Here is a 24,564-nt window from a genome sequence, read left to right as displayed (position 1 = left end):
AGCCAGGAGCCTGTGACTTTCCCAATATATAATGTCTTTTTCACACTTCCCTCGCTCTCGCCGGAGCAGCTGTTTTGCAGCGGGAGGTTTTGGGTGAAGTTGCAGTTGGTTTTGGGAGCGGTTTCTATCGCTGACTGAGACACCAACATGTTCCACAGCAGCCATGTGTCACAACCAGGCAGGAGATGTCACCTGCTTTCTCAAGGAACACCTTATAATATGAAAAAAGATCAGTGTGTTTAATGTTCCCTCCCGCAGGCTTTGAAGGAAAGGGAAATAAAACCAATTAGAGGAATCCATTCAATTTTCAGTTGTCCTTTATCAGCTAATAGGAGAAAATAAAGAAAGATGGACAGTCCTTGGTGGTGGCATGAGAGGTGGGGGCACAGGAAGCTTTCCCAGCTCTTCCATAGATCCTGTACATGTGCCTGGTACTTAATGTGCCTCTTTCTCCGTTCCTCGTCTCTAACACATGGCTAATCATGTTGCTGTGTTTCAAAGGAACGTTGTGCAGAAATATTCATTAGTGCCTCCGGAGGTGCTCGGTTGCTATGGAGATGGGGATCCTGATAAATGCAGAGACTGAGGGAGCTTCGGCGGAGATTTGGAGCTGCTGGGAGCTGCTCTGCGCCAAACCGCACCGTACCGCGCCGTGCCGCGCTCCCCTGACTGACACAGCTTCAAAGGGACGGCGTCAAGCCCGCGGTGGCCAGAGACGGCCGCGGAGCGAGGCCCAAGGGTCCCCGCACACGTCCCCAGTCCCCGTTGCTGGTGGCCCATGAAAGAGCAGCCAGCGCAGACTTATCCAGAGCTCCTTGTATTTTGGGGTGAAAACACTACATTTTCTTTCTGGTGTTTTCTTGCTTACAGCACCGAGAGCTCTGTGGAATATGGTGCAGGCAGAGCTATGCTAATATCCCTGTCTAAAAAGAGACTTGTGACAGCCAAGATACATTTCAGTAAGACCATCTACTATAAACCACAACAAGTTTAGGGTGACCCCTGTTTCTCTCCTGGCGTTCCTGCTAATGGAGGAATATTTGGCTGCAAAACTCTGACTCCGTATTACCTCTGCGTGGGCAGCTCTGCAGCTCAGCGGAGGAGAGTCCGGCAGACACAGGCTCCAAACTGGGGAAGGATGTGTGATACTTCAGGAGAAACTTGGAGCCTCCCAGGTCACCTTTACAGCTTCTTATGGAACTCGGTGTCCGGTTCTTATCATCACAGGAGTCAAGACCCAGGAACAACAAAATAGAGACCTTATCAGTGTGTCAATAGTGATTTTATTCTGTTGAAAACCAATTTGCAACACATAAAACAGTCATGAAGGAAAGGCAGAGAGAGAGGAAGACAATTCCAGGTTTTACTCACCGGTGGAAAGGTTCTCTCTCTGTTTTAGCATTGCAAATTGTCCCTGGGGCTGTCCACGTACCCTGTCCCTGGAGCCAGCGATGGCACACGCGAGAAAGCCTGGATCTTTCCTGGAAGAGGGAGACACGTAGCTATGATTCCTTGCTTCCTTTTTTTCCGTGCCCTCTCCACTTGGGAACTGAGCCTCCAGTTTGTTGCTTACCTTTTACAAGCGCCTGGTGACTGAGCGCAGTGACACTGCATAGAAATACCAGGCATTGGGGCATTTCTTCCATCTCCGGACTCTGTTAACTCAAATTTCTCTTCCAGAAGACACAGTGTTAAAGCCTTTTGAACTGTGTATCCTGAAAAGCGACCAGAGAGCGTGTAAGAGAAGTCGAGGACTGTAGTAAGGTGGAACAAGCAAAACACTCATTTGGCTTCTTCAGGAGAAAAGATCACCAAAAGGACACCGATATGCTAAATTCACTCTGGTTCCTGTCACCTTCAGTGCTGTTGCAGCCATGGCAGTTTTGGGGTGAGGAAAGGAGGAGAGTCTGACTGGGCTGAAACCAGGAGAAGAAGGTGAAGGTGATGGCCGTGTCCCTCCTAGTCCTCAGTGCAAGAGAGCACCAAAATGAGGGTCACGACATCAGGGAGATAGAAGTGATGGGGTGAAGTGGGATGAAATTCAGCGCGGCAATGTTTAAGGTTATGCACTTGGAAACTAAAACCAACAGTTTCTTCTACAGTCTGGAAAAAATCTCAGTCGTGTCGGTGAATCATAGGAAGGCTATGAGCAGGAGCTGGGCGCTGTGATGTTGGAGATAAATGAAATCCTAGAATGCAACAAGAATGCGCATTTCCCGTCAAGATGGGAAACGGCTCGTTTGTAACCCAAGACATTGGGAGAATCACCTGGAAAACACTGTGCTGCTGCTCTGGGTGGGATCTGAGCCAGACAGGCAGAGAAGGTAATTAGGCTGACGAGGAAAATCTTATGAGAGCTTATTTTACAGAAGATTACTTCTTGCTTGGACCAGCAAAGAGCGAGGCCTGAGAGCAGGCAGTGAATATTAGGAGGATGATAAAGGATGAAGAAAAAAGGATGAAGTTGGCAGCACAACGAATGGGTACAAAATGCTGAGCATGGGGTAAAGCTGCCTTCAGACTTGGAGAGAGGAGCCCATCTGCCTCTGTCCCTCTGGGAGAACTTCCAGGTGCCAGGAACCTTCTTTATGGATTAGGTTGATGGAAAGTAGGTGCCTCCAGCCAAAGCCCAGGCTTAGGGCACTGCCTGAACCAGAAACAGGAGAGACTCAGGAATTCAGTCTGTGCAGAAGGAGGGATGTCTCTGGGGTTTGGCGAGGGGAAATGGGAGCGTTGTGATGAAGAGCAGCCGCAGAAACACCCCTGCAGAGGAACAAGGAATCAGCTCTGATAAAGCGACCCAGGGACGGTGCTGGGGTCAGGCTTTGCAGAGCCTCCTGCTTCCTCCCCGCTTCAAAAGCACCGGACTTGGCACATCCTTCGTAAAGAAACCAGTCCGCACCAGCGACATAACCCCCCACCACTTCTTTCCCGAAGGGCCGTGCGCTTTGGCTAATGGCACAGATCCTGGAGAGCAGCGGGATAAAGACAAAATCTTTCACCGGGGTGGGCGCTTTATTGCCGGTTTCAGGCAAGAGCTGTGACTGTCACAGCAGAATCTCTGCCCTCCTGTAACGGAGGAGACGCCCCGTATCTTCAGAGCCACGCTGACCTCTTTGGTAGCCCTCCGGCACCGATGGGCACATGCTAGGGCTCTGCCTCCCCCACCCCCAGATCCCCAGCCTGCCAACTTGTGCATTTTTGCGTGTTTTCTCACTAGGTTGGCCCATTGCCTTTAAAAGGCTAAATGCTCCGGACTAAATTTGGTCATGCAGCTCTGCATGGTTCCCTGGAATGTCCTCGGGTTTCAGGCTCCTCTGATAGCACCATTCCCCGCCTCCCGCTGGGCTCCATTGGCTTCCCAGCACCCGAATCGCGGCTGGATCCTGTTATTGGCCAACTCTTGGACCGAGGGGTGTCCCCTCTTTATAACTATTATATCCCGGGCTGCAGCGATCGAGAGCTGCTGAGATTTAACACTTCAGCACCTGCTGCCGCTGGGGGAAGCAGTGTTGGAGCTTCGGCTTCTTTTTTTTTCTCCTTCCTTGGGTACCACACACAACCGCAACCGTGTCTCGCCAGCGAGCCAAGATGTCCAAAGTGGCCAAATATCGGCGACAAGTTAGTGAAGATCCAGACATTGACAGTTTGTTGTCGACTCTGTCTCCAGAGGAGATGGAAGAGCTGGAGAAGGAGCTGGATGTGGTGGATTCGGATGGAAGCATCCCTCTGGAGCTCAGTGAGAAAAACCAAACAGAAAATTCCCCACCTGGCCCACAAAACTGCGACGCAGTGCTCAATCACTGCGAAAAGGAGAGCAGGAAACTTATTCAGAGGGAACACTCCATAGACGTAAGTCGCATCTCCCCGCGCTTGAGCTGGTTTGGGGACAAATGCGGGGGCATGCCTGTGAATTCTGCTGGGCTGTTTTAGGGGACGGGATGGAAAACACGAACCCCGAGAAGGGCGTGCTGAGCTTGCTAAAGAGGAATAGCTGTCAGGTAGAGACCAGAGGAGCGAGGCAGGGAGCTGGTCCAGGCGCGCCGGGAGGGAACAGGCTATTTCATGAAATCCCGGTGCTACTTGCAAAGCCAAAACCTGTGCTGGTGCCGGGGATTTTCTCTCTGCCTCTGCTCTGACACCCTTTGGCAGGGCTGGGAGCAGACACGGTACCCCCAGACAGCGGCTGGAGGGGCTGGTGCAGTGACACCGATCCCGCAGGCTGCATTTCTTTTTCCTCCTGTTTTTTTCCTTTGGAGATCTCTGGAGTCTCGGTCCCTTCAGTTCCACTTGTGCAAAAGCTTAAGCAGTCTCTGGGATAAAAAAAAAAAAAGTTTGCTGTTTTGGGGGAAAACACCCCGAGAAGCAGGTTTTGCCCTGAGCCATTTGTTTCGTGTTTGTTGTTCAGTTAAAATTCATTCTTTTATTTTGATTTGGGTACGTTTATCTCCTTCTTTGCACCTGGCAAATGCTTTAATAGCGTGCTTTGAGCTAGAAAGCTTCGTGCCAGTCCCTCTCATCTTTTTGCCTTAGTGGGAGCCAATCCCACTTCTCTGTAACATTTATTAACCTCTGCACTAAGAATATTTGGTATGTGCTTTGTGCGTGGGAGGCTGGGAAGCATTTGGTTTCCCTAGTTTTTCCACGGCAGGCTGAGCCAGAAAGTGAAAGAAGGAGCCTCTTCAGCTATTTATCTGTGTAGTCGCGGACAGATTTCATATCCCAGGCTGGATTCACGTCTGGCGGGACAGGACGGGGCTGGGGAGGATCAGCAGCATAAGCAGAGCAGAGGCTGATGTGGATACCCCTCTGTTCACTGCTCCGGCTGCAATTCTTTACCTATTCCAGCTCACCCAGCAGTGCCCTGCATCTCCCAGCGGCGTAACCGAGCTCTGACTAGCCCTGTGAGCGCTTGGAAATAGCTCTTTATGGATGTGTACGGAGTTTAGTACAGGAGGGTCCTCTCCTGATTGGGGCCTGGGAGAAAACAAGGAGAAAAAGATGAAAATTGCAGCTATAGGAGAAATATAGGTAGGTTTATTTTGGAGACCTGAACAAGGGGTTAAATCATTCCCCCCACCCCTCTCCAAGCTGGGAGCTTTCCTCTGGCAGTGAGGACAAGGCACTCGCAGCTTTCCCCTTCTATATGTGGCGTTTAGCGTGGGCTGGCGGACAGAGAGCGCCGTGCCCCACGCCACGAGAGCACCGGGTTTATTTTCCCACCAGTGGGCCGGCGGAAAATTTCCCCGTGGTGGGGAACTGCAGGTGCCGCAGGACAAACCTGCCTGCAAAGAGAAATGCTGTTAATGTGGGACCAGTCGTCCCAGTGACGCCGCAGGGGGTTGCGCTGGTTTGCAGGTGATCCCGGCTCGCAGCCAGCGCCGAGAGCTGGCACTGAAAAAGCTGCTTTTTCAGGCGGGGGCAACTCCTGCGTTTGGCATCGGTAGCGATGCTGTTTTGTTTTTAACCATGGAAAGATGAGGAGCCGACTGGGACTTGGGATTGGGAAGTGCCCGTGAGCAGGAGGAAGGGAGGAATTTTGTGGTTTTTGGAAAAAGAGAGCTGGGAAATTGCAAACACTGCGTTATTTGGAAGATACCTGAGAGTGTGTGTGTGCGCTGCGGGCGACGACTCGGGATGGCGGCAAGGATGGCACGGGGAGGAGATAGCCCCAGGAGAGGGTGTACAGCTCCGGCTGGTGGGGAGGGCAGCCACAGAGGATGGAGGTCCTGAGAAAAGCGCTCCTTGTGCTCTCCTTTGAACTTCAGTAGCTTCGGGCCGTGGAAGACAAAGCAAATTGGCTGCCGGTCAAATTTGCCAGTGAAACTGGCCCAGTTAGATTGCGTTGCAGTAACTAGATATGGCAGAACTGACTTTCTTCTTCTATTTCGATCCCTGGAGGCCAAGAAAAAAATATCCTCCACCCCTTCCTCCTTGGCATTGTTAGGACCTGGGATTAACACCTAGAAAATGCCAGCTCACAGGACTGGCAGGTCATCCCGTGCCGGTGGTGGAGCAGGGCCTTTGGTCTACCATGGGGCACAGGGATGGGATGGGATGGGATGGGATGGGACAGGTTGGGATGGGACAGGTTGGGATGGGATGGGACGGGATGGGACAGGTTGGGATGGGATGGGATGGGACGGGATGGGATGGGATGGGATGGGATGGGATGGGATGGGATGGGATCATCAGACGACAGAAGCAATCACAGAAACCAGCCCAAGAAGCTGATAGTTCCCTCCATCCATGGAAGCCACAGGGCTGTGTTTTGCTCAGGATGGAGTGAGAGCACGGAGCCATCCGGAGCATCCCAGGCGGCTCCCGAGCTCTCACCCGGCTGCTCAGAGCACTGAGGCCTCCGATGACAAATCCCTCTCTCTTATCAGTGGATTTCACGTTGCAGCAGGCAGCAAAGCCCTTGTGCCTGCCAACACAGGCCTTGTGGCTGCGCACTCGCGGGGGATGGCATCACCCCGTCGATGTCCATCCCTGCCCCTCCCCCTTGACGGCTCCCAGCACTGTGCATCACAAACCCACGCGGTGCCCGGCATCCCGGATTAAATGCGTCGAGCAAAACCTTTGCAAGCGAGAAGCAGACTCGTGCACAGGGAAGGGAAGCGCGGGCACGAGGGCAGGGAAGGAATGGGAGGTCCTTCCAGTGGGACTGGCCCTCTGGACATCTGGAAGATGTTATCCTGCGTCTGCGATGTCTCTTCAGTAGGGAGGGACAGGAGGTTAGATTCTTGTCCTTGAACTACAGAGAGTTTATAAGTCCGTAGTTGCCTTGCAGGAAGGCACCGAGGATAGAAAATATCAGGGAGTTCCTGGTCCAGCTCCGCAGCGGCGCCTGGGGCTGTATCGTTATTGCTAAAACTCATTTTGCAAAGCTGGGAGGTGTCTGGGTCTCAGCCCCCCCCATGCCACGGCCACTCCGGCTCCCCACAGCCGGCCGGCACCGGGGCTGTCACCACGCTGACCCCAACGGTTGCACTCCTGTCTCCCCACCTATTTTTCCTCCTCCCTCCTGTTCTTCCCTCCCTCCTTTGTCCCCTCTCTGTGCAGCGGCTGGTGGGAAGTTGGCTGTTAGCTGGGATGTGCAGGAATTGCTCCAAAGTGCAAAATAAGGTGTTTTAAAGGGAAAGATTGAGTTTCTGCCCATCTTCGCAGTTCTTGCAGTCATTGCTCTGTTCTTGGCCTGGCTCCGGGCACCCCCATTCCCTTCTAAATATTGGGAGGAGTGGGTATATTTAGAAATATTGTAACTACATAATAGCACGTCTTCTTAGTGATGAAAAGGGCAAACTTGGGTAACTAGGAAGCAGTTTATAAACAGCCCAAAATAGACGTGAGCTTTGCCCTTACTTCTCTGCGCTGGGCAGCCAAATTCACATCTTGGTGATGCATTAATTAATTAATCTTCATTTTGTATTGCTAGCAAGTGAAAGTATACCCCAGCTCAACAGCGGGGCTTGGGACAGTGCCTCTCTTCGGATGCGCTCAACGAGGCCGCCTTGTAGGTCCGTGGGTTGCGGGGGCCAAAGTTAAACTATTATTCACAGGTAGATAAATGAAGAGCTGATTTCTAATAGCTCGTGGCTCTTTACTGTAGCAGGCAAAGACATAAGGAAAGAGAAATTCAGGTTAGAAATATGCAGTAAAGTTGGAGCAGTGGCCTCAACTGAAGGATGAGTTACCTGGGGGTGCAGCTATCACTTGAAATCTTTGTCTGGTGCCTGGGATTTCTCTTCAGAAGAGGAAAAGCTGTCTGGGCCAGGGGCCAGGGCCTTGGGTGGCTCTGCGGAGGGGGTTTCTCTGGCAGCTGAGCTGCACGAGGAGATGGGTTTTGTGAGAGCTAGTCTGGTTTTGTCCAGTTCTTCCTCTGCTGTTGGTGACATCTTCTTTAAAAAGCATGTAGCCATGCGCATAGCACCATGATATACACCCTGGAGATACCCCCATCTGTCCCATTGGCGTTCGGTCACTCCTAACCCCCCTCAGGGGTACTTTTGCCAGGAGGGACCTGGCTGAGAAGAGCCATCCCGTGGGAAGGACCACCACTCCATGTGTACCACGTATGCTGTGGGGTCAGGTCGTTTACTGGAGGAGTGCTCCATAGCAGTTGCCGTGTCCATAGCAGGAGGTTTTACTTTTCAAAGCATGCCACAAAATCCACTTGCTGCTGTTCTTGGCTCTCCTTGGATTCCCACCTGGCCTCACCGCATGGCCCCGGTGGCTCCAAAACACTGAGCACACGGTGGCAGGGGCAGTCCCTCCTTATGCTCTCCTCCACCACCACCACCTTCCCCAGGCATGGATGGACCCTCCTTCCCTCTACTTCACCTGAAAGGAGAAGACACCTGGGTGTCCCAGTCCCATCGGAGTCCCCAGTCCTGCCTCCCAACAGGGCTGCACCGATGTCATGCTGCTTCAAGCAGGGTTGGTTGGGGAAATGCAGGGAAATTGAATGTGGGGACATTATCCTGCTGATGGAGGGGATTCATTCTGGGGCCACAAAGCCACTTCTTTCAGCAACACATGGTGGATATCTCTTTCCATGTAAGCCTCAGGAGCAGCTCCTTGGAGGAGAAAGCTCTGGACAGGAGACATTGGATGCCAGGGCAGATGGGCACAGCTGGGGCCCTGTATTTTTGTCTCCTGAAGGTTGAACACCCAGTGGGAAACAGGGGAAGTTGAGGTGGCTCAGACAAGTGTCTTCCAACACCTTTCCCCTTCCTCTCGGATGTCCCGCTCCCCACATGCACTCCTGCGCAGGCAGGACACCCTCCTGCTCCAGGTCCAGGCATCCGTGTCCCTGTAGGCTGCTTTGCGTGGCCTGGAGCTCCCGGGGACATCCTTCTGTCCCCAAGCACCCTTCGCTGTGGGCTGCATACGTTGACGACGAGTGGTGGGACAGCGTTCCTCATGGCCGGGATTTGCTGCTGAGGGAAGAGCCATGACCTGGGAGGGAGTTTACTTCACCCAAATGCAACGTATTTGAAGGATGCTGGTGCCAGAGGGCAGCAGTCCTATTGCCGTGGATGAGGATTACAAAACTCCTTGGGAAGGTCTTGTAAAAAGTCCTGCCTTGCTTTCGAACTTACTGGGGTGGGCTTGACGCTCGCTGCTGGGTGGTGTTTAATCCGGTTACTGGTGGCTATATGTGGAGGGCGACACCATGAAAAGTGAAGATCCATACCAACGAGCCCTTCTTCCCCATCACGGGAAAGCAAGTTAGTATTTAAATTTCTTCCTAATGCTGAAAGCTTGTCATCTTTTCGTGAAGATATCTGGAGGAAAAACAAGCTCTGCGTTTAAGTAGCTGGGACAGACTCAAGGGAAACTGCAAACAAGGGAATAGAAGTGGTTGTATCATTCTTTAAGCATCTTACCAGTCTGTGACTAACACGTATGTATTTAAACTCTGCTGTTCTGTTTATCAGCCAGTTCTGTCGATATGCCAAGACTGTTCCTTCTCTCTTCCAAGAGTCTTCACCAATTCCCAGCTCTTGCCTTTCTTTTAACCATGTCCTGGGCATATCTCCAGCAGCCTGGGTGCCTGCTTTTCCCTCATCAGCCCATGTTGTTGTTCTGCCCAGCTCCTGGCCTCCAAAAGAGGTGTAAAGGGTGGGTGACACTGAGGGATCCTTTCTCCTGGTGCTTCTCCAGCAGCACCCGGCTCACTCTGGGTAGGGGACAAAGGTGTGTGTCCCTCCACCAGCCCAGAGAGTGGGAACGGAGCTGGCGGCTCCCTGGTCTTTGCATCACAATAGCCCGGGATGTTCAAAATAGTCCCACATTTTGAAAGAAACCAAAGATATCGGGTTGTTCCGTGTTCAGAAATGAAGGCTGCCGTTGTCTGCGCCCGGGTGTTTCGTTCTTCAGTTCTGAAAACGTACCAACCCTGTAACGAGTAGGACGAGCATCAGAAGCGAGAGCTGTCAGCCAGCAACAGACGATAAAGCAGACCTCCATGGCGAAAAGAGGAGCAGGAACAGAACCGTGACAGATAACCGAAGGATCTGCAGCATAGAGCACAGCTGAAGCAAGCGAGGTGGCAACGCACCCGGCTCTGAACTGCATTTCTGAGCAATCGGGGTGAGAAGGAACCTCACGGCCCCATCGCTGTTTTTGTAACACCGTTGGGAAACGGTGGCAGAAACCTTGTTTTGCTGTGACCGGGGTGAGTGGTGGCACAAAGCGTTCCCAGCGACTCATAGGTCGCGCCGAAGGCATGCTCTGTGTCTGGGAGATCTGCGGTCCATCTAAGGGCAGAAGTGGGGAAAAAAGCTGAATTTCTAGTCAGTCTGAAAAAAAAAAAAAAAACCCCGAGTAAAAAGCTGAGTTCTATATTTACATAAACCACAACTGGGATGCAGATAAATCCATGGAAATGCTCGGAGCGTTTAGCTTATATGGGCCGAGCTGCCCAGGAGGTTTATTATCTGTTTATGTTGAGCTGATAAATAGACATATAGAGGAGGAAAAGAGCCGGGGTCCTTTACGTATCGCTTTCTTTCGCAGCGTTATGACATCACTTGCGTGCTAAAACGGTCTCGGTGACTCAGCTCCCAGCAGGACGCTGGGATTAACCGGTCGTGTCACTCAAGCCCACCCTTTGCCCTGGTGGGAATCGCAGCATGGTGGAGTGCAAGGATCTCACTTCGCAGGGCAGGAGGTGTCAGGGCACTCGTTTTGAAGTCGTGGCGTGGATAGCGGCGATGGTGGTGGACCAGCCACCCCACGAAGTGACACGAGTCCTGCTGGCTCCTGTCCTCTGCCCAAGAGTGTGGTGCAACAAGGTTGAAAACAGACAGGAACAAGAGCTGCAGAAATGCAACAGGAGAGGTGACAGCGCAGGGTCACAGAGGTGTTCTGGTACGTGCAGCCCAGTGGCGTTGGGTTGAGTAGTTCAGTGATGAGAGATTCAGGTCAGGATTTACGCCGAGACCTGCCGGATGCTGCCGAGGGCTCCGAGCGGTCCTTTGTCCTGGCAGGGGGACCATGGCAGAAGGTGGACATGGCCAGCGTGGGAACCGGCACCCGTACGGCCAGGAGAGCTGCCGGCAGCAGAAAGGGCGCTGCGGTTTGCTTCCTTTCATGGAAGATCTTCAGTTTCTAAGAACTGGAGATCGTGACTCCTGGCATGCCCTGCTTTATCTCATTAAGCGCTGTCTTCTGGCTACAGCTCCCACGTGGTGTAGGAGCCCAAGGAGCCAGTGCTCCTGGTTCTCATAAACTATTTAAGGGTTTTGACCAGCAACCCGGCTCTCTGATTTTGGCCGGTAGGCACCTGGGGCTGGGGCTCATCTCACCTGCTTCAACGACTTTGATTCCTCCTCCCACACTGGGTGACTGCGGCCACCGGTGGTGCTGTAGGGTGTCTGTGATGGTCCCATGGGACCCGTAGAAGACCTGCACCAGCAAGGGGCCTGGAGATGCTTTCCATGTAGTCCCATGAGGCTGGGAGCCAGAGCCCTGCTTCCCAAGCATCCAGCCCCCCTGACGCAGAGGACAGGAGATAGGATTTAAGACTCGCTAGGGTTGAATTGCAGTTCTTCTGCTCCTAAAAATCTAAGGAATGCTCTTTGTGGGCTGCCCGCAGAAAGTGCGCCGGGCAGGAATCCAGCCTTGAGGTGGCCGTGGTGTGAATCACTGAGGTTCACTGCCCTTTGCAACCTCTGCCGAAGAGGAGGCGATCAGAGAAAAGGTCTCATCTTGGGAATATCCAGTTCAGCCATGGCAGTGCCAGGAGAAGGGGCTGGGAATGCAATGGATAGAAGAGAAAAACCCCAACTTCTAAACCCGGATTTTGATAGAGAGGAAAAGTTTCCATTTGCAGAGTACCCAGCGGCTTTAAGGGCCTTCTGGAAAATGGCTGCATGTCACTGCGGAAGGTCTGGAGCTATTCTATTAAAGGAAACCCAGTTGAAATGTTTGTTATCAGCCTTAATTCAGCAGTGAAGGCAAAGCAAGACAAAAGTCAGGGCCAGAAGTTGTCCGGCCTCTGGAGAACAACACTGCATCTCGGGAGGAGGATGTTTTTAAAAGCATTGGCCTGGGAAGTGCAAAGAGACAGTGATATTTGGGGTCAGAAGAGTCTGAGCAGAAGGGAAGGGGAATAACTGAGCTCCTCGTTAAAATAACAGAGTAATAGCTGAGGCGGGACAGGGCATGAAGTTGTTTACATCACTCTGGGCTTTAGCCCATAGAGCCTGGGGGTCAGGCTAGGTCTGCATGTGTCCCAGTGCTGGAAGCCGAGGTCCTTTCACCCTTGCTTCGTGCCAAGAAAATCCTAATGTGCCAAGAGAGAAACTCTTTGCTGCCTGGGAATGGTCCTACCAGGGAGCCCGTTGGGGCCAGAGCTCCGTGGGGTGTACGGGGGCGTCTCACGACATCATCTCATGATGTTTGCTAAGGACCAGGAGGGTTGCCCTGGCACTGCTGCAGGTAGAGCCATGCCAGATCGCCTCGTGAGCGGGTGGACGTCACGTAGACCTGGACTGGGCTGTCCTGGGCAAGCAGGGACAGCAGAAGCCTCGCGGTCCCGCTTCCTCCGGTCATCTCTGGCAATCCAGGTTTAGTAGCTCGCAGGACTCGGCCAAGGACGCAGCATTTTTTTCAGGAATGTCCTTGGCTCTGAGTTGTCCCCGAGTTACTCAAAACTGGCCAAGGACCAGAGGAAAGGAGCAGCTTGCCCAGTTTGTTGTGGTTTAGCTTGGCTGCAGCAACCCTCTCATGTGCCTAAAGCATAATGGCAACGGGTACCCAAATACCCAGGAACGCCAAGTGCAGAACAACCTGCCTTGGCCCACTGGCCACCTCAAGGGACTTCTCCATGCAGTGGGACAGTCTCAGGGGACATCCCTGTCTCCTGGGAGCTCTCACGTGGCTTGTGTCCAGCCTCCTCAGCCCTCTTCACCTGTGGTCACACTGAGGGGTGGTGGGATGCTGGTGCCTCACTCACAGCCTCTGGCTGGGATTTGGGGTGGCTGGGCAGGAAGGAGGGGACACTGGGGCTCCTTTAGAGCCCACGCAGCTAGGTAGGTGTCTCCAGAGGATGATGCAGATGTCCAAGGTTAGAGCTGGGGGTTGGATCTCAGAGTCTCGTGGTGGCCCTGGAGGTCTTTGTAGGACTCGGTAGCATGTGTAGGACAGACTGAAACCCCTCAGGCAGTGATTCCAGGTTGGATTGTGAGTTATGGATCTGTAATTATGTCTAAACCCCTTACTTCAGATAACAAAACCCAGCTTCCTTCCCTTGCCAGTCTGGTCTGGGAGCCCCCAGCTGACCGACACTTCTTGGTGAGCTGTCTCTCTGTCCCTCAGAGGTCTCCCCTCCTCCCTGGGGCTTCCCCACTTCCCTGCCACCTCCAAAAGCCCCGCCGTCGCTCAGGGTTTGCCTGGGACCAGTGGAGCTTTGCTGGTGGGTAGCTGTTGCCTCAGCCATGCCTGGCCAAGAGACAAACCGCAAAATGTCCTGTTGGATGTGGGAGAATTTTTTTATCCCAGCAGAGGCTGGGAGAAAGGGACAGTCTCTTGGCCTGGACTTTATCCCCCAGCCCTATATCTCTGGAGGGATTCTGGTTGGTTTGCAAGGAGCACGGCTCTGAGTGGAGAGTCTCTGTTGGTGGCAAAAGTCACGTGCCAGGCAGCCAGCACACCCAAACGGCTCTGCTGGTGGAGTTTCTGGAGAAGAGGGAGGCGGTGAGTCGCAAGGAGAAGACTCATGGGCTCTAATGGGCTCCAGTGCACATGCAGAAATTACCGCATGTGGCTGAAATAATTGCTGGATTAATTAAGTTCAGCTGGTCCAGTTGTCCTTAGGGGTACGTCTGCATCTTGATTTCGGAGGGCTGTGCACTGGTGTAGGGCGGTTTGGTTACAAGCGGTGATAAACCCTGGGTGCTTGCCAGAGTGTAGGCACAAGCCTACAAGTGGATGCGCAGCTCAACCAGCTAAATAGGTGCGATTTCCACATATGGGCAGGTTCTGAAGGCATTAACACTTGCCCCTTGCTTTTCTCCATGTTTTCCCCTCACATTCCTCAAGAAAAGGCGTCCCCGTAGCTGCACGCGTGTCCCTCTGCTCGGGTGGGTGGGAAGACGTGTCCCCATTGCAACCCACAACAAGCAGCAGCTGGAGCCATCGGCCACCTTGGAGCTAACGCCAGATTTTCCAGCGGTGCTGATGGTCGGGGTGGGCCTGATCCTGGCTCAGGCTTCTGCTCTTGATGCTGTCATAGAGGATGCTCCCAGCTCGGGGATGATATCTCACAGCTGGCTTTCCAGAGGCCACCAGAGCTGCAGGTGACATTAGAGACCGCCTCAGTGTCAATCTTGCAGGTTGAGTTTACTGTTTCTGGAGCCATTTTCACATGAACTGCACGTGCAGGTTTGGCCCTGAGATCTTTTGCTGACAGTCCCGTTTCCTCCTGGAGCGCAGCGTGCCATGTGTCCCCAGCAGTGACCCTCCTGGAAGAGCCATCCTAGACTCTTCTGGCTTCCCCCTTTCAGCCAAACCCTCCTCAAACCCAGGTGGGCCACGGCTCCCCGGAGCCAACACGGGGCTGCTCGGCCGCACGTGCCCCCCAAGGCTTCCATCCTTGCATCTCGTTCTTTAGCTGAGCCGAGCACATGGCCGGCGTGGTGGGGCAGTACCTTCAATCTGGGCCATGAGGGACTCTTCCCAGGACGTGCCTCTGAAAATAACTGCAGGCTGGTGAAAGCTGGCCCCTTCCAAAGACAAAACATTTCTGCTGCAAATGCATTTCCATATGTTCCCTCTGCCAGGGACTGGTGTAACAGCAGCAGCCAGGTCACAAAGTGCCCCTTTCCCTCCAGCTTGGGTACAGATCTGTGAGTCCCTGGGTAACCCATCTTCTCATCTCCTCTCCACCGTGTTCCCCTTTCGCTTAGAAACCTGCCTGTGGCCACAGCGGGGTGACCAGCTCTCATTCACCGTGCTGAGCCAACAGCCAGAGTGATACCTCCCACCCAAGCAGCGATTTTCTACCCCAAAAATAGCTGTGGGGCTTTCAGGACAGGAGGCGAGAACTTCTCTCCACCATCACATCCCCACCACCCGCAGGAGGTCTCGGCAGCCCCTCTGCTCCGCTCCCACCCATCCCCGGCTCGGTCAGTGGCTCCAGCCCCGGCCCCATCCCTCGCTCAGCATCGGGAGCGGTGCTGCGACCGCTCAGATTCCAGGCAAGAAGTTCCCAGTCTCCTTTGCCTTTTAAGGAAACATCTGAGTGGGTTTGAGGGTTACAAATGCTAACAAGCAATGGCAATGCTCATTTTAGTCTATTTAGAGGAAACGGGAAGGCATTTCAGTTCATCAAAACACTGGTGATTAATCAGCCGAGTACCAGGCTGTTTTCATTAGGCTTATTTTTAAAGGTCTGACACGCTGTGTAAAAATATTCCCCTAATAATCGTGCTCGCAGCAGAGGGAATGGCACAGGAGGGGGTGCAGCGGCACTGGTTTCTAGGTACCCAAGGTAAATATGTCAGCGCGGCGGAGAGGAGCGAGCGGGCAGGACTCAAGATGGCAATGGAGAGGGGACAGGGCTGGCGCTGGCCGCTGCAGATGGAGACAGCCTGGCTGGTGGCCTGGGCTGCAGGAGAAGGTGCGCTGGTGGCTGCGGGGACAGCCAGGGTTTCGGGACCGGGGTGGGGGATGCGGTTCTCTCTCCTCTCCACCATCATCCTGCCACGCATCTCCTCTGCTGAGCTCCAGCTGGAGCAACACGCTTCATTTCCAGCCCGGAGGTGAAGACTTTTGCACAGTCACCAGTGAGCAGAGCTTGGACTGGTGTCACCACCTGAGGCTGGCACCTGCAGTGGAGCCGGAGTGGTGGAGCGCACCGAGAGCCCGGGGGTGGGTGCGAAGGCAGGAGGGGATGAAGGCACACTCCCTCCTGGGCACAGACATGGCCTTGGGCAGTGCCAAGAGCAGGTTCTGACGTCGCTTTAGAGGTGTCCCCAATCTCCACCAGGGGATGGAGAGTCTCATGCAGGCAGTGGCAGATGAGTAAGAGTGACCCTTAGGTTTAGAAACACAGATCTGATTTCTTGCCTGGATTTTTTTTTTTGCTCCTGATTCCTGCCCTTCTGCTGCTGCTGATGGAGCTGGGCGCTCGCAGAGGGCCTTCCCCAGCAGAGCCAGGGCTGCCAGGGTGAAGGCAGCTCTGCGTGAAGTGAATCGGCTCCAACACCTCTTACCCCTTGCTGCCAGCCAGCGCTTTCAGCCATAACTTGCAGCTCTTTGACGGGATCCTTTCCAGTGCATCCCAAATTTGCTGGACACACGTGTTCAAGAATTTCCCCAGACTGTGGGTACCTCTAGGTTTGCTTTATTGACAACTCCGAGTTGGGCCATCCCCCCAGTACCTAGAGGTACCCACAGTGTGGGGAAATTCTTTAACACACGGGATCCCGCAAGCGCTGCCCGTGGTGGCAGTAACACCCGCGGCCGGTCACTGCACAGGCACTGCCGTCCCTTTTTCCCTCACAGCTGGCTTCTCTTCCCCCAGTTCCTTCCCCACGTCCTGCTCTCTGGCTCTACTGCCCTCCTTCCCAAAGACCTGCCCTACACTGCAGCACCTGGACATGTGGAAACACATCCAGGGATGGATGCTTTAATGAGAACAGCACTAATGATGTGATAACAAGACATTCCCAGCGGCTTTGCTAAGCAGGGATTTGCTATGCATCTTATTTTGCCCTAATTTCCTCTTGTTTGGAGAAGTCCATTGCCCTCTCTGAGCACGGGAGATGTTGTAGGTCCTCCTCTCCAGGGTTTTCCTCCCTTTCTCCAAGATCTGCTCGTTCCTGGTCAAAGCCTTTGCTCTGGTTGGTCTTGGGTGGCCCGTGGAGCTTAGGGGAGACTCAGGGCTGCCCACTGTCAAGTTGTGTGAGCTCAAGCTGGGAAAGAGAAGGCTTTTTGGAGAGCTTGGTGCGGAGATGGGGCTACCGGCTCTGTCTCGAGTGCTCAGCCTGTGGACGCAGAGGGGCTGTAGAGCCCTGGGGGGGACAACTGTCTCTTCTTGCAGGGACCTGCGAGAAACCTCCAACCTGGGACATCCCCAAACCCCTTTGAAAGGCACCGTTGGGCATGGGTGTGGGGTGACGGAGTGAGGCAGCAGAGTCCTCATCCCCCACGCACCTCCTGCCAGGGCAGACGTGGCTCTTCCTTCACCGAGGTGCTCCAGGATGTCACCGGGCGTCCTTGCACCATCCCAGGCCTGGGAACAGGGCTTGTCTTGGGCAGAGAGAAACCTGATGAAATTCAACAAGGGCAAGTGTAGGGTGCTGCATCTGGGGAGGAATAACCCCACGCACCAGTACAGGTCGGGGGCTGACCTCCTGGAGAGCAGCTCTGTGGAAAGGGACCTGGGAGTCCTGGTGGACAACAGGATGACCATGAGCCAGCAATGTGTCCTGGTGGCCAAGAAGGTGAATGGCATCCTGGGGTGCATCAAGAAGAGTGTGGCCAGCAGATCGAGGGAGGTCATCCTCCCCCTCTACTCTGCCCTGGTGAGGCCACATCTGGAGTACTGCATCCAGTTCTGGGCTCCCCAGTTCAAGAAGGACAGGGAACTGCTGGAGAGGGTCCAGCAAAGGGCAACAAAGATGATGAGGGGATTGGAACATCTCTCCTATGGAAAAAGGCTGAGGGACTTGGGTCTCTTTAGTCTAGAGAAAAGAAGATTGAGGGGGGATCTTATTAATACATACAAATACTTAATGGGAGGATGCCAGGGGGATGGGAGCAGTCTTTTTTCAGTGGTGCCCAGTGATAGGACGAGGGGTAATGGGCATAAACTTGAACATAGGAAGTTCCATCTTAACATGAGAAGGAACTTCTTTACTTTGAGGGTAGTGGAGCACTGGAACAGGCTGCCCAGAGAGGTGGTGGAGTCTCCCACTCTGGAGACATTCAAAACCCACCTGGACGCTGTCCTGTGCAATGTGCTGTAGGTGACCCTGCTCTGGCAGGGGGGTTGGACTAGATGATCTCCAGAGGTCCCTTCCAACCCTAACCATTCTGTGATTCTGTGATTCTTGGTGGCTCAGTGCCACAGGAGGTGGCATCCACCTGCTCCCCGCAGACCCCGGGACAGGAGGGTGCCGGCATCAGGGCACCCCTGGGAGCCCCATCCCTGGTCCTTGGGGTTTGCAGCAGCGCGGGGCTGTGCGGACGCACGGATGGGCTCTGTAGGGGTCTGGCATGTGCCTTTCTGTCGCCTGTTTAGGTCCGCGCAGGGGAGCCAAGAAATCTCTTAACTAAATAAACAGCTCTCTCGTCCCAGATGGCATCTGTTTATACGCCAGGTACAAACAGTCCCCACGGCTGTCCCGCTCGTAGCCAGGCCAGTTCTTTCCACAAAAAAAGCAGTCCCCGAGGGCCAGCAGTGCCGTACACCGGGACGGCAGAGCCGCGTTCTGCCCCGGCACGGACACCACAGGGCCCTGGGCTGGGGAAGACACGGCGGTCGGGAGGAGGACTCTGATTTTGGGGGTTCAGGGCACTGGGTGAAGCCACGAGGCATCTTTCTTCCTCCTTTCCTTGAAGTCCTAAAGTCCCACCGGGAAAGATGACGTTTGCTCTGTCACCCCCTCGCGTTGGTGCTTTCTCCTCCTGCTGCAGCCAGCCGGCATCGCTGTGCTCGAGCTGAGGACGCCCGGGTTAATCCCGCAGCTGTAGATCTGAGCCTGACCCGACCGCGGCGCCCAGCTAGCGGAGCCTCAGCACGTCACCCTCTGCTCACCCACGGACAGAAACCCCACGGCGCCGGCTGACACGCAGAGCCGAGCCGCGCTGCCGAAGCCAGGCACACAGGCAGAGCCGGGCCAGCCGCGAGGGGCAGGAGCTGCGTGCTCCCCAGCTGCAGAGTGGGGAGAAGGAGGTTTAAACTGCCAGACCCAGACCCAGACTTTACGGTAGGATCCTCTTCTGTACAGCAAACTTGGTCCCGATGCCAGGGGTTCATCTCTCCTCAGTTATCTGTTCATAGAATCATAGCATAGAATCACAGAATGGTTTGGGTTGGAAGGGACCTTGAAGACCATCCAGTGCCACCCCCTGCCCTGGGCAGGGCCACCTCCCACCAGCCCAGGTTGCTCCAAGCCCCGTCCAACCTGGCCTTGAACACCTCCAGGGATGGGGCAGCCACAGCTTCTCGGGGCAACCTGCCCCAGGGGCTCACCGCCCGCACAGTCAACAATTTCTTCCTCAGATCTCATCTAAATCTCCCCTCTTCCAGTTTAAAACCATTCCCGCTCATCCCATCGCTCCCCTCCCCAATCCAGAGTCCCCCCCAGCTCTCCTGGAGCCCCTTTAGGCACTGGAAGGGGCTCTGAGGTCTCCCCTTTTTGGCCTTCTCTTCTCCAGGCTGAACCCCCCCAACTCTCCCAGCCTGTCCTCCCAGCAGAGGGGCTCCAGCCCTCCCAGCATCTCCGTGCCCTCCTCTGGCCCCGCTCCAACAGCTCCGTGTCCTTCTGCTGGTGGGACCCCCCGAGCTGGAGGCAGCACTGCAGGGGGGTCTCCCCAGAGCAGAGCAGAGCGCAGCAGAGGGGCACAATCCCCCCTCGCCCTGCTGGCCATGTGCTGGGGATGCAGCCCGGGATGGGGTTGGCTTTCTGGGCTGCGAGAGGCTGTTCATAGCATTGGCTTATCTCCGTTGGGAGTGGAGGTGTCTCGTATCTGATGTTCAGGGAGGTGAATCCGGTGCCCTGCTCTTACTGCATTGCTGTAACAAAGACTTGGTCCTGTGCCTGCATCTCTCCAGGCACACAAGGAAGCAAATCTGGTGCAGTAGGAAAACCAACAGGCTGGAAGGCCGCGTGCACTGAGCTGCCATCAAAGGCTTTGGTTGCGGAGGCAGAACGTGTCAAAACGATGCCGATGGAAGACTCTTCCCAGCCCCATTGGCCATGGGTGAAGGCTGCAACGAGACGTTTGTTTTGTCCTGGAGCTACCGGTGCTGGTTGTGGTCAGCAGCAGTGCAGAGGAGAGGCTGTGCCAAGGGGGAGGTTCAGGTCCTTGACAAAAATACCAAAAAACTGTATGAAAGGGGGGTTTGACTGACAAGAGGGAAATGATCGAGGGAGGTGATTCTGCCCCTCTGCTCTACTCTGGTGAGACCCCACCTGGAGTACTGCCTCCAGCTCTGGTACCCCCAACATAGGAAAGACATGGACCTGTTGGAGCAGGTCCAGAGGAGGGCACAAGGATGCTGGGAGGGCTGGAGCCCCTCTGCTGGGAGGACAGGCTGGGAGAGTTGGGGGGGTTCAGCCTGGAGAAGAGAAGGCAAAAAAGGGGAGACCTCAGAGCCCCTTCCAGTGCCTAAAGCGGCTCCAGGAGAGCTGGAGAGGGACTTTTTACATGAGCATGGAGTGATGGGATGAGGGGGAATGGCTTCAAACTGGAAGAAGGGAGATTTAGATGAGATATTGTGAAGAAATTGTTGAGTGTGCGGGTGGTGAGCCCCTGGGGCAGGTTGCCCCGAGAAGCTGTGGCTGCCCCATCCCTGGAGGTGTTCAAGGCCAGGTTGGATGGGGCTTAGAGCAACCTGGGCTGGTGGGAGGTGTCCCTGCCCAGGGCAGGGGGGTTGGAACTTGATGATCTTCAAGGTCCATTCTATGATCAAATGACTCTAAAGCATGAAGGCAAAGAGGAAAATCCTTTGCTGCCAGTGGTCGTTTGTAAGAAAATAGCAGTGAAGCCTCGGGGTTGCCTCCCTCTGCGTGCGGGGAGGATGTAGTCGCTGCTTGAGGGTGAGCACTGGATAGTCGAAAGCAGGACTAAGCTCCTCCTGCATATCAAAGTCCCGCGAACACAACAGTGGCATCGCAGTAAGCATAGAAGCAGGGGCAAAAATTGCTTGCAATACAAAGAGGCAAAAACCAAAAGCAATGTTGGCCAGCCCGCTACGGAACGAGTGGGCATCTCAGCTGGATTGGAGATAAAAGAAGAAACTCAGGGCGTCCAGGGCACTCTGCTGTATGACTTCCTGGCACAGAGGAACAAGGAGATCCCGGGGGCAGGGAAGGGGGTGCCAGCTGCAGTGGCACTGCTTTTGCCCGACGCGTGCAGCAAAATCGGCATCCTTCCCCGAACCAACCGCAGGTAACCTCTTCCCTCCTGTGCCGCCTTTGGACACCGCAGGAGGATGTGCTGGGAGAACATCACGCAGTACAAAGCAATGAAACGCTCTGTCCACATTTCCTTGGTTTTCGGCAGGGAGCTAAAAAATACAAACTTACGTTAAGAGGAGGTCCGATTCGGAGAGCCATGGGTTGGGTGTGACTGCTGGATCGGCAGTGTCACCTCTGTCACCACCTATGGACGCTCCCCTCCTTGCACACGCGTCCAGACCAGCACGGGAAGCACGTTGGGCTCTGGACTGGAGAAAGCATCCAGCTGGGAACCATTTAGGAAAGCTGGGAAAGCGCCCGGGCATCCCTGGTTAAAAAGGTGATTAAAAAGAGGATAACAAAAGATGATTAAGAAGAGGATAACAAAAGGTAATTAAGAAGAGAATAACAAAAGGTGGTTAAGAAGAGCATTAACAAAAGGTGGTTAAGAAGAGAATAACTCTTAGGACTTATGATAGGAAGGGGTCCAACAGCACGTCTGCCAAGGGAGATGCGTCCTGCCGCTTGTTGGGTTATCATCGGTTGAAGGGGGCTGAAGGCGGGCGTCCCACCGACCGCTGGAGCCCTTTGGGAGGGGACTGGAGGCAGAAGGAGAGCAGAGGTGCCTTGGAGAGCTGCAGCGGGACCTCGGCACGGCTGGGTCCTGCAGGCTCTGCCTACATTTGGGGCCCTCGGATGCTGAACCCTCCCCTGAACCCGGGACCTCGGCTGGGTTAAACTTTCCTCTTCCAAAGCACAACCAACGGGGCGCAGTGTGAACCTGCAGTGGTAACCCACTCCGGGGAGATGGAGGAGACTCTGGCCCGTATTCAGGGGTGAACCGTCATGATTTGGAGCAGGTCGCTTAGGTAGAGTCCTGGCCGTGGGTCTGTCCCCTGCTGTGGCACGGACCAGTGCTGGCTGTCCTCGTGCTCCTCCACAGCACCTCCCCGCTGCCTCCTGGGGATGCTGCACGGTGCTCTCACCAGGTTTCTCTCATAAATGCCTGGCTTAGGGCAGCTCGTCCTCCGTAGGCGTAGTCTAAGACCTTCCTGAGACCTTCCGGCATCCTCCCGCACATCTTCCCCGGCTGCGGTGCTGCCCCGAGGGGCCCTGTGGCTGCTCCCGTGTGACAGAGGTGCAGAGTTGGTGACGATGAGACTGGGGTGGCGAGTGCGGAGGTCAGAGGCATCCGTCTCTGTAACGCCTTGGTGTTTTTCTCTTGGTAGGAAAGCCGATCGAGCGAGAAGAAGGGAGCCAAGAATGAAGAAGAAAAGGGAAAGGAAACTCCTTCCAAAGACGTGGCCCGAAAACAAGATACCAAAGCAGGGAAAGACTCTAAAAAGGAAGAAAGTGTTCAGAAAACAGACCCAAAAGTTAAAGCTGAGGCTGAGACCAAGACCAAAGAGGAGAAGGCTATTAATGACAAAGTCAAGGCCATGGAGAAAAAGCTGCTGGGGAAGGACAAAAAGGAGGAAGAGAAGGGCTCAGCGTTAAAGAAGGATGCAGGGAAGGATAAAAAGGAGGAAGAAAAGGGTTCAGCATTAAAGAAGGACACAGGGAAGGATAAAAAGGAGGAAGAAAAGGGCCCAGCAGTAAAGAAGGATGTGGGGAAGGATAAAAAGGAAGAAGAGAAGGGCTCAGCAGCAAAGAAGGAGACAGGGAAGGACAAAAAGGAAGAAGAAAAGGGTTCTGCATTGAAGAAGGGCACAGGGAAGGATAAAAAGGAGGAAGAGAAGAGTTCAGGATTGAAGAAAGAGGCAGAAAAAGACACAAAGGCAGACGATAAGAAAGAAAAAGACAAAAAAGAAGAGGAAAAGAGTTCGGCTTTGAAAAAATCAAAGGCAGATGAGAAGGAGAAATCCCAGCCAGAGGCAGAAAAGGCAGCGGAGGAGAAGCAGGAGGCCAAGGCGGCGGCCGAGAGCAGCCCCGCCAAGCCCACCACCGGCAGCTCCCCGGATCAGGCCAAGGATGACGAAGCCTCCAGCATTTTCGATGAGCTCATCGAGAAGGTGAAGAACAACGACGCCGAGGTCACCGAAGTGAACGTGAACAACTCGGACTGCATCAACAACGAGACCCTGGTGCGCTTCACCGAGGCCCTGGAGTTCAACACCGTGGTCAAGCTGTTCGCCTTGGCCAACACCCGTGCCGACGACCACGTGGCCTTCGCCATCGCCATCATGCTGAAATCCAACAAGGTGCTGACGAGCATCAACCTGGACTCCAACCACATCACGGGCAAGGGCATCCTGGCCATTTTCCGGGCGCTGCTGCAGAACAACACGCTGACGGAGCTGCGTTTCCACAACCAGCGGCACATCTGCGGGGGGAAGACGGAGATGGAGATCGCCAAGCTCCTGAAGGAAAACACCACGCTCCTGAAGCTGGGCTACCACTTCGAGCTGGCCGGACCACGCATGACAGTCACCAACCTGCTGAGCCGAAACATGGACAAACAGAGGCAGAAACGCCTCCAGGAGCAGAAACTGGCACAGGAGCGCGGGGAGAAGAAAGACCTCCTGGAGGTGCCCAAGGCCGGCGCCCTGCCAAAGGGTTCCCCCAAGCCATCCCCGCAGCCATCCCCCAAGGCTTCCCCCAAAAGCTCTCCCAAGAAAGGGGGGGCGCCCGCCGCGCCGCCCCCACCTCCTCCTCCACTCGCCCCACCACTGATCAACGAGAACCTGAGGAACTCGCTCTCGCCGGCCACGCAGAGGAAGTTGGGAGACCGGGCGCTGCCGGTCCAGGAGAAGAACTCACGGGACCAGCTCCTGGCGGCCATCCGCTCCAGCAACCTCAAACAGCTCAAGAAGGCAAGTGCAGGGCCACGGTGGGGTCCTCCATGGGGTTGGTCTGTGGGCTGAGATCTGAGGCCACGTCTGCTGTCACTTGGGTAGAGGAGAGGTGAGGGCTGTCCCTCAGTGCAGGGTATGGTGCGGGGTGTCCGTGGTGCCAACCCCCGTGCAGAGCATGCGGCAGGGGCAGAGCTGTCCCTTGGCTGAGCACGTGGGGTGGGCATGTCCATCCTTTGGCACCATCCCTTCCAGAGTAGGTGGGGTTAGCAGATCCATCCCCTGGCAGAGCATCCAAGAGGAGAAGATCCATCCCTTGGCAGAGAGCATGAAATGGCCAGATCCATCCCTTGGCAGAGCTCCTGGGGTGGGCAGGTCCACCTCACGCCAACAATCGTGTTTGGCTCCAGGGTTTGGGACACAAGGAAGAAGCCAGCTTTAACCTGCAACCCCAGGAGATGGAAATCCAGGACCTCCGCACGCGGAGGAGGAGCAGTGCTTAGCGGCAGCAAGGGAGGCTCACGCGTGCCCACAGAATCGCAGACTGGTGGGGGTTGGAAGGGCCCTCTGGAGCTCCCCCATCCCACCCCCCGCCAGAGCAGGGGCACCTCCAGCAGTGGCACAGGACA

General features: G+C 54.8%; 1 protein-coding gene across 1 annotated transcript in view; it reads left to right on the top strand.

Moving 5' to 3' along the window:
* Positions 1-3,591: 3,591 nt before the first annotated feature.
* Positions 3,592-24,564, top strand: part of LMOD1 (leiomodin 1 (smooth muscle)) — a 22,255-nt gene continuing 1,282 nt past the window's right edge. The window contains exons 1-3 of the mRNA XM_009881303.1: positions 3,592-3,852; positions 22,373-22,648; positions 22,769-23,956. Coding sequence (XP_009879605.1) covers positions 3,592-3,852; positions 22,373-22,648; positions 22,769-23,956 — 1,725 coding nt within the window. The remainder of the gene's footprint in view (positions 3,853-22,372; positions 22,649-22,768; positions 23,957-24,564) is intronic.

The sequence above is a fragment of the Charadrius vociferus genome, unplaced genomic scaffold, assembly GCF_000708025.1.
Source record: "Charadrius vociferus isolate BGI_N301 unplaced genomic scaffold, ASM70802v2 scaffold333, whole genome shotgun sequence".
In the NCBI taxonomy this organism is placed as follows: Eukaryota; Metazoa; Chordata; class Aves; order Charadriiformes; family Charadriidae; genus Charadrius; species Charadrius vociferus.
The sequence above is the reverse complement of the archived record's forward strand: the minus strand, read 5'-3'. Positions and strand labels throughout refer to the sequence as shown.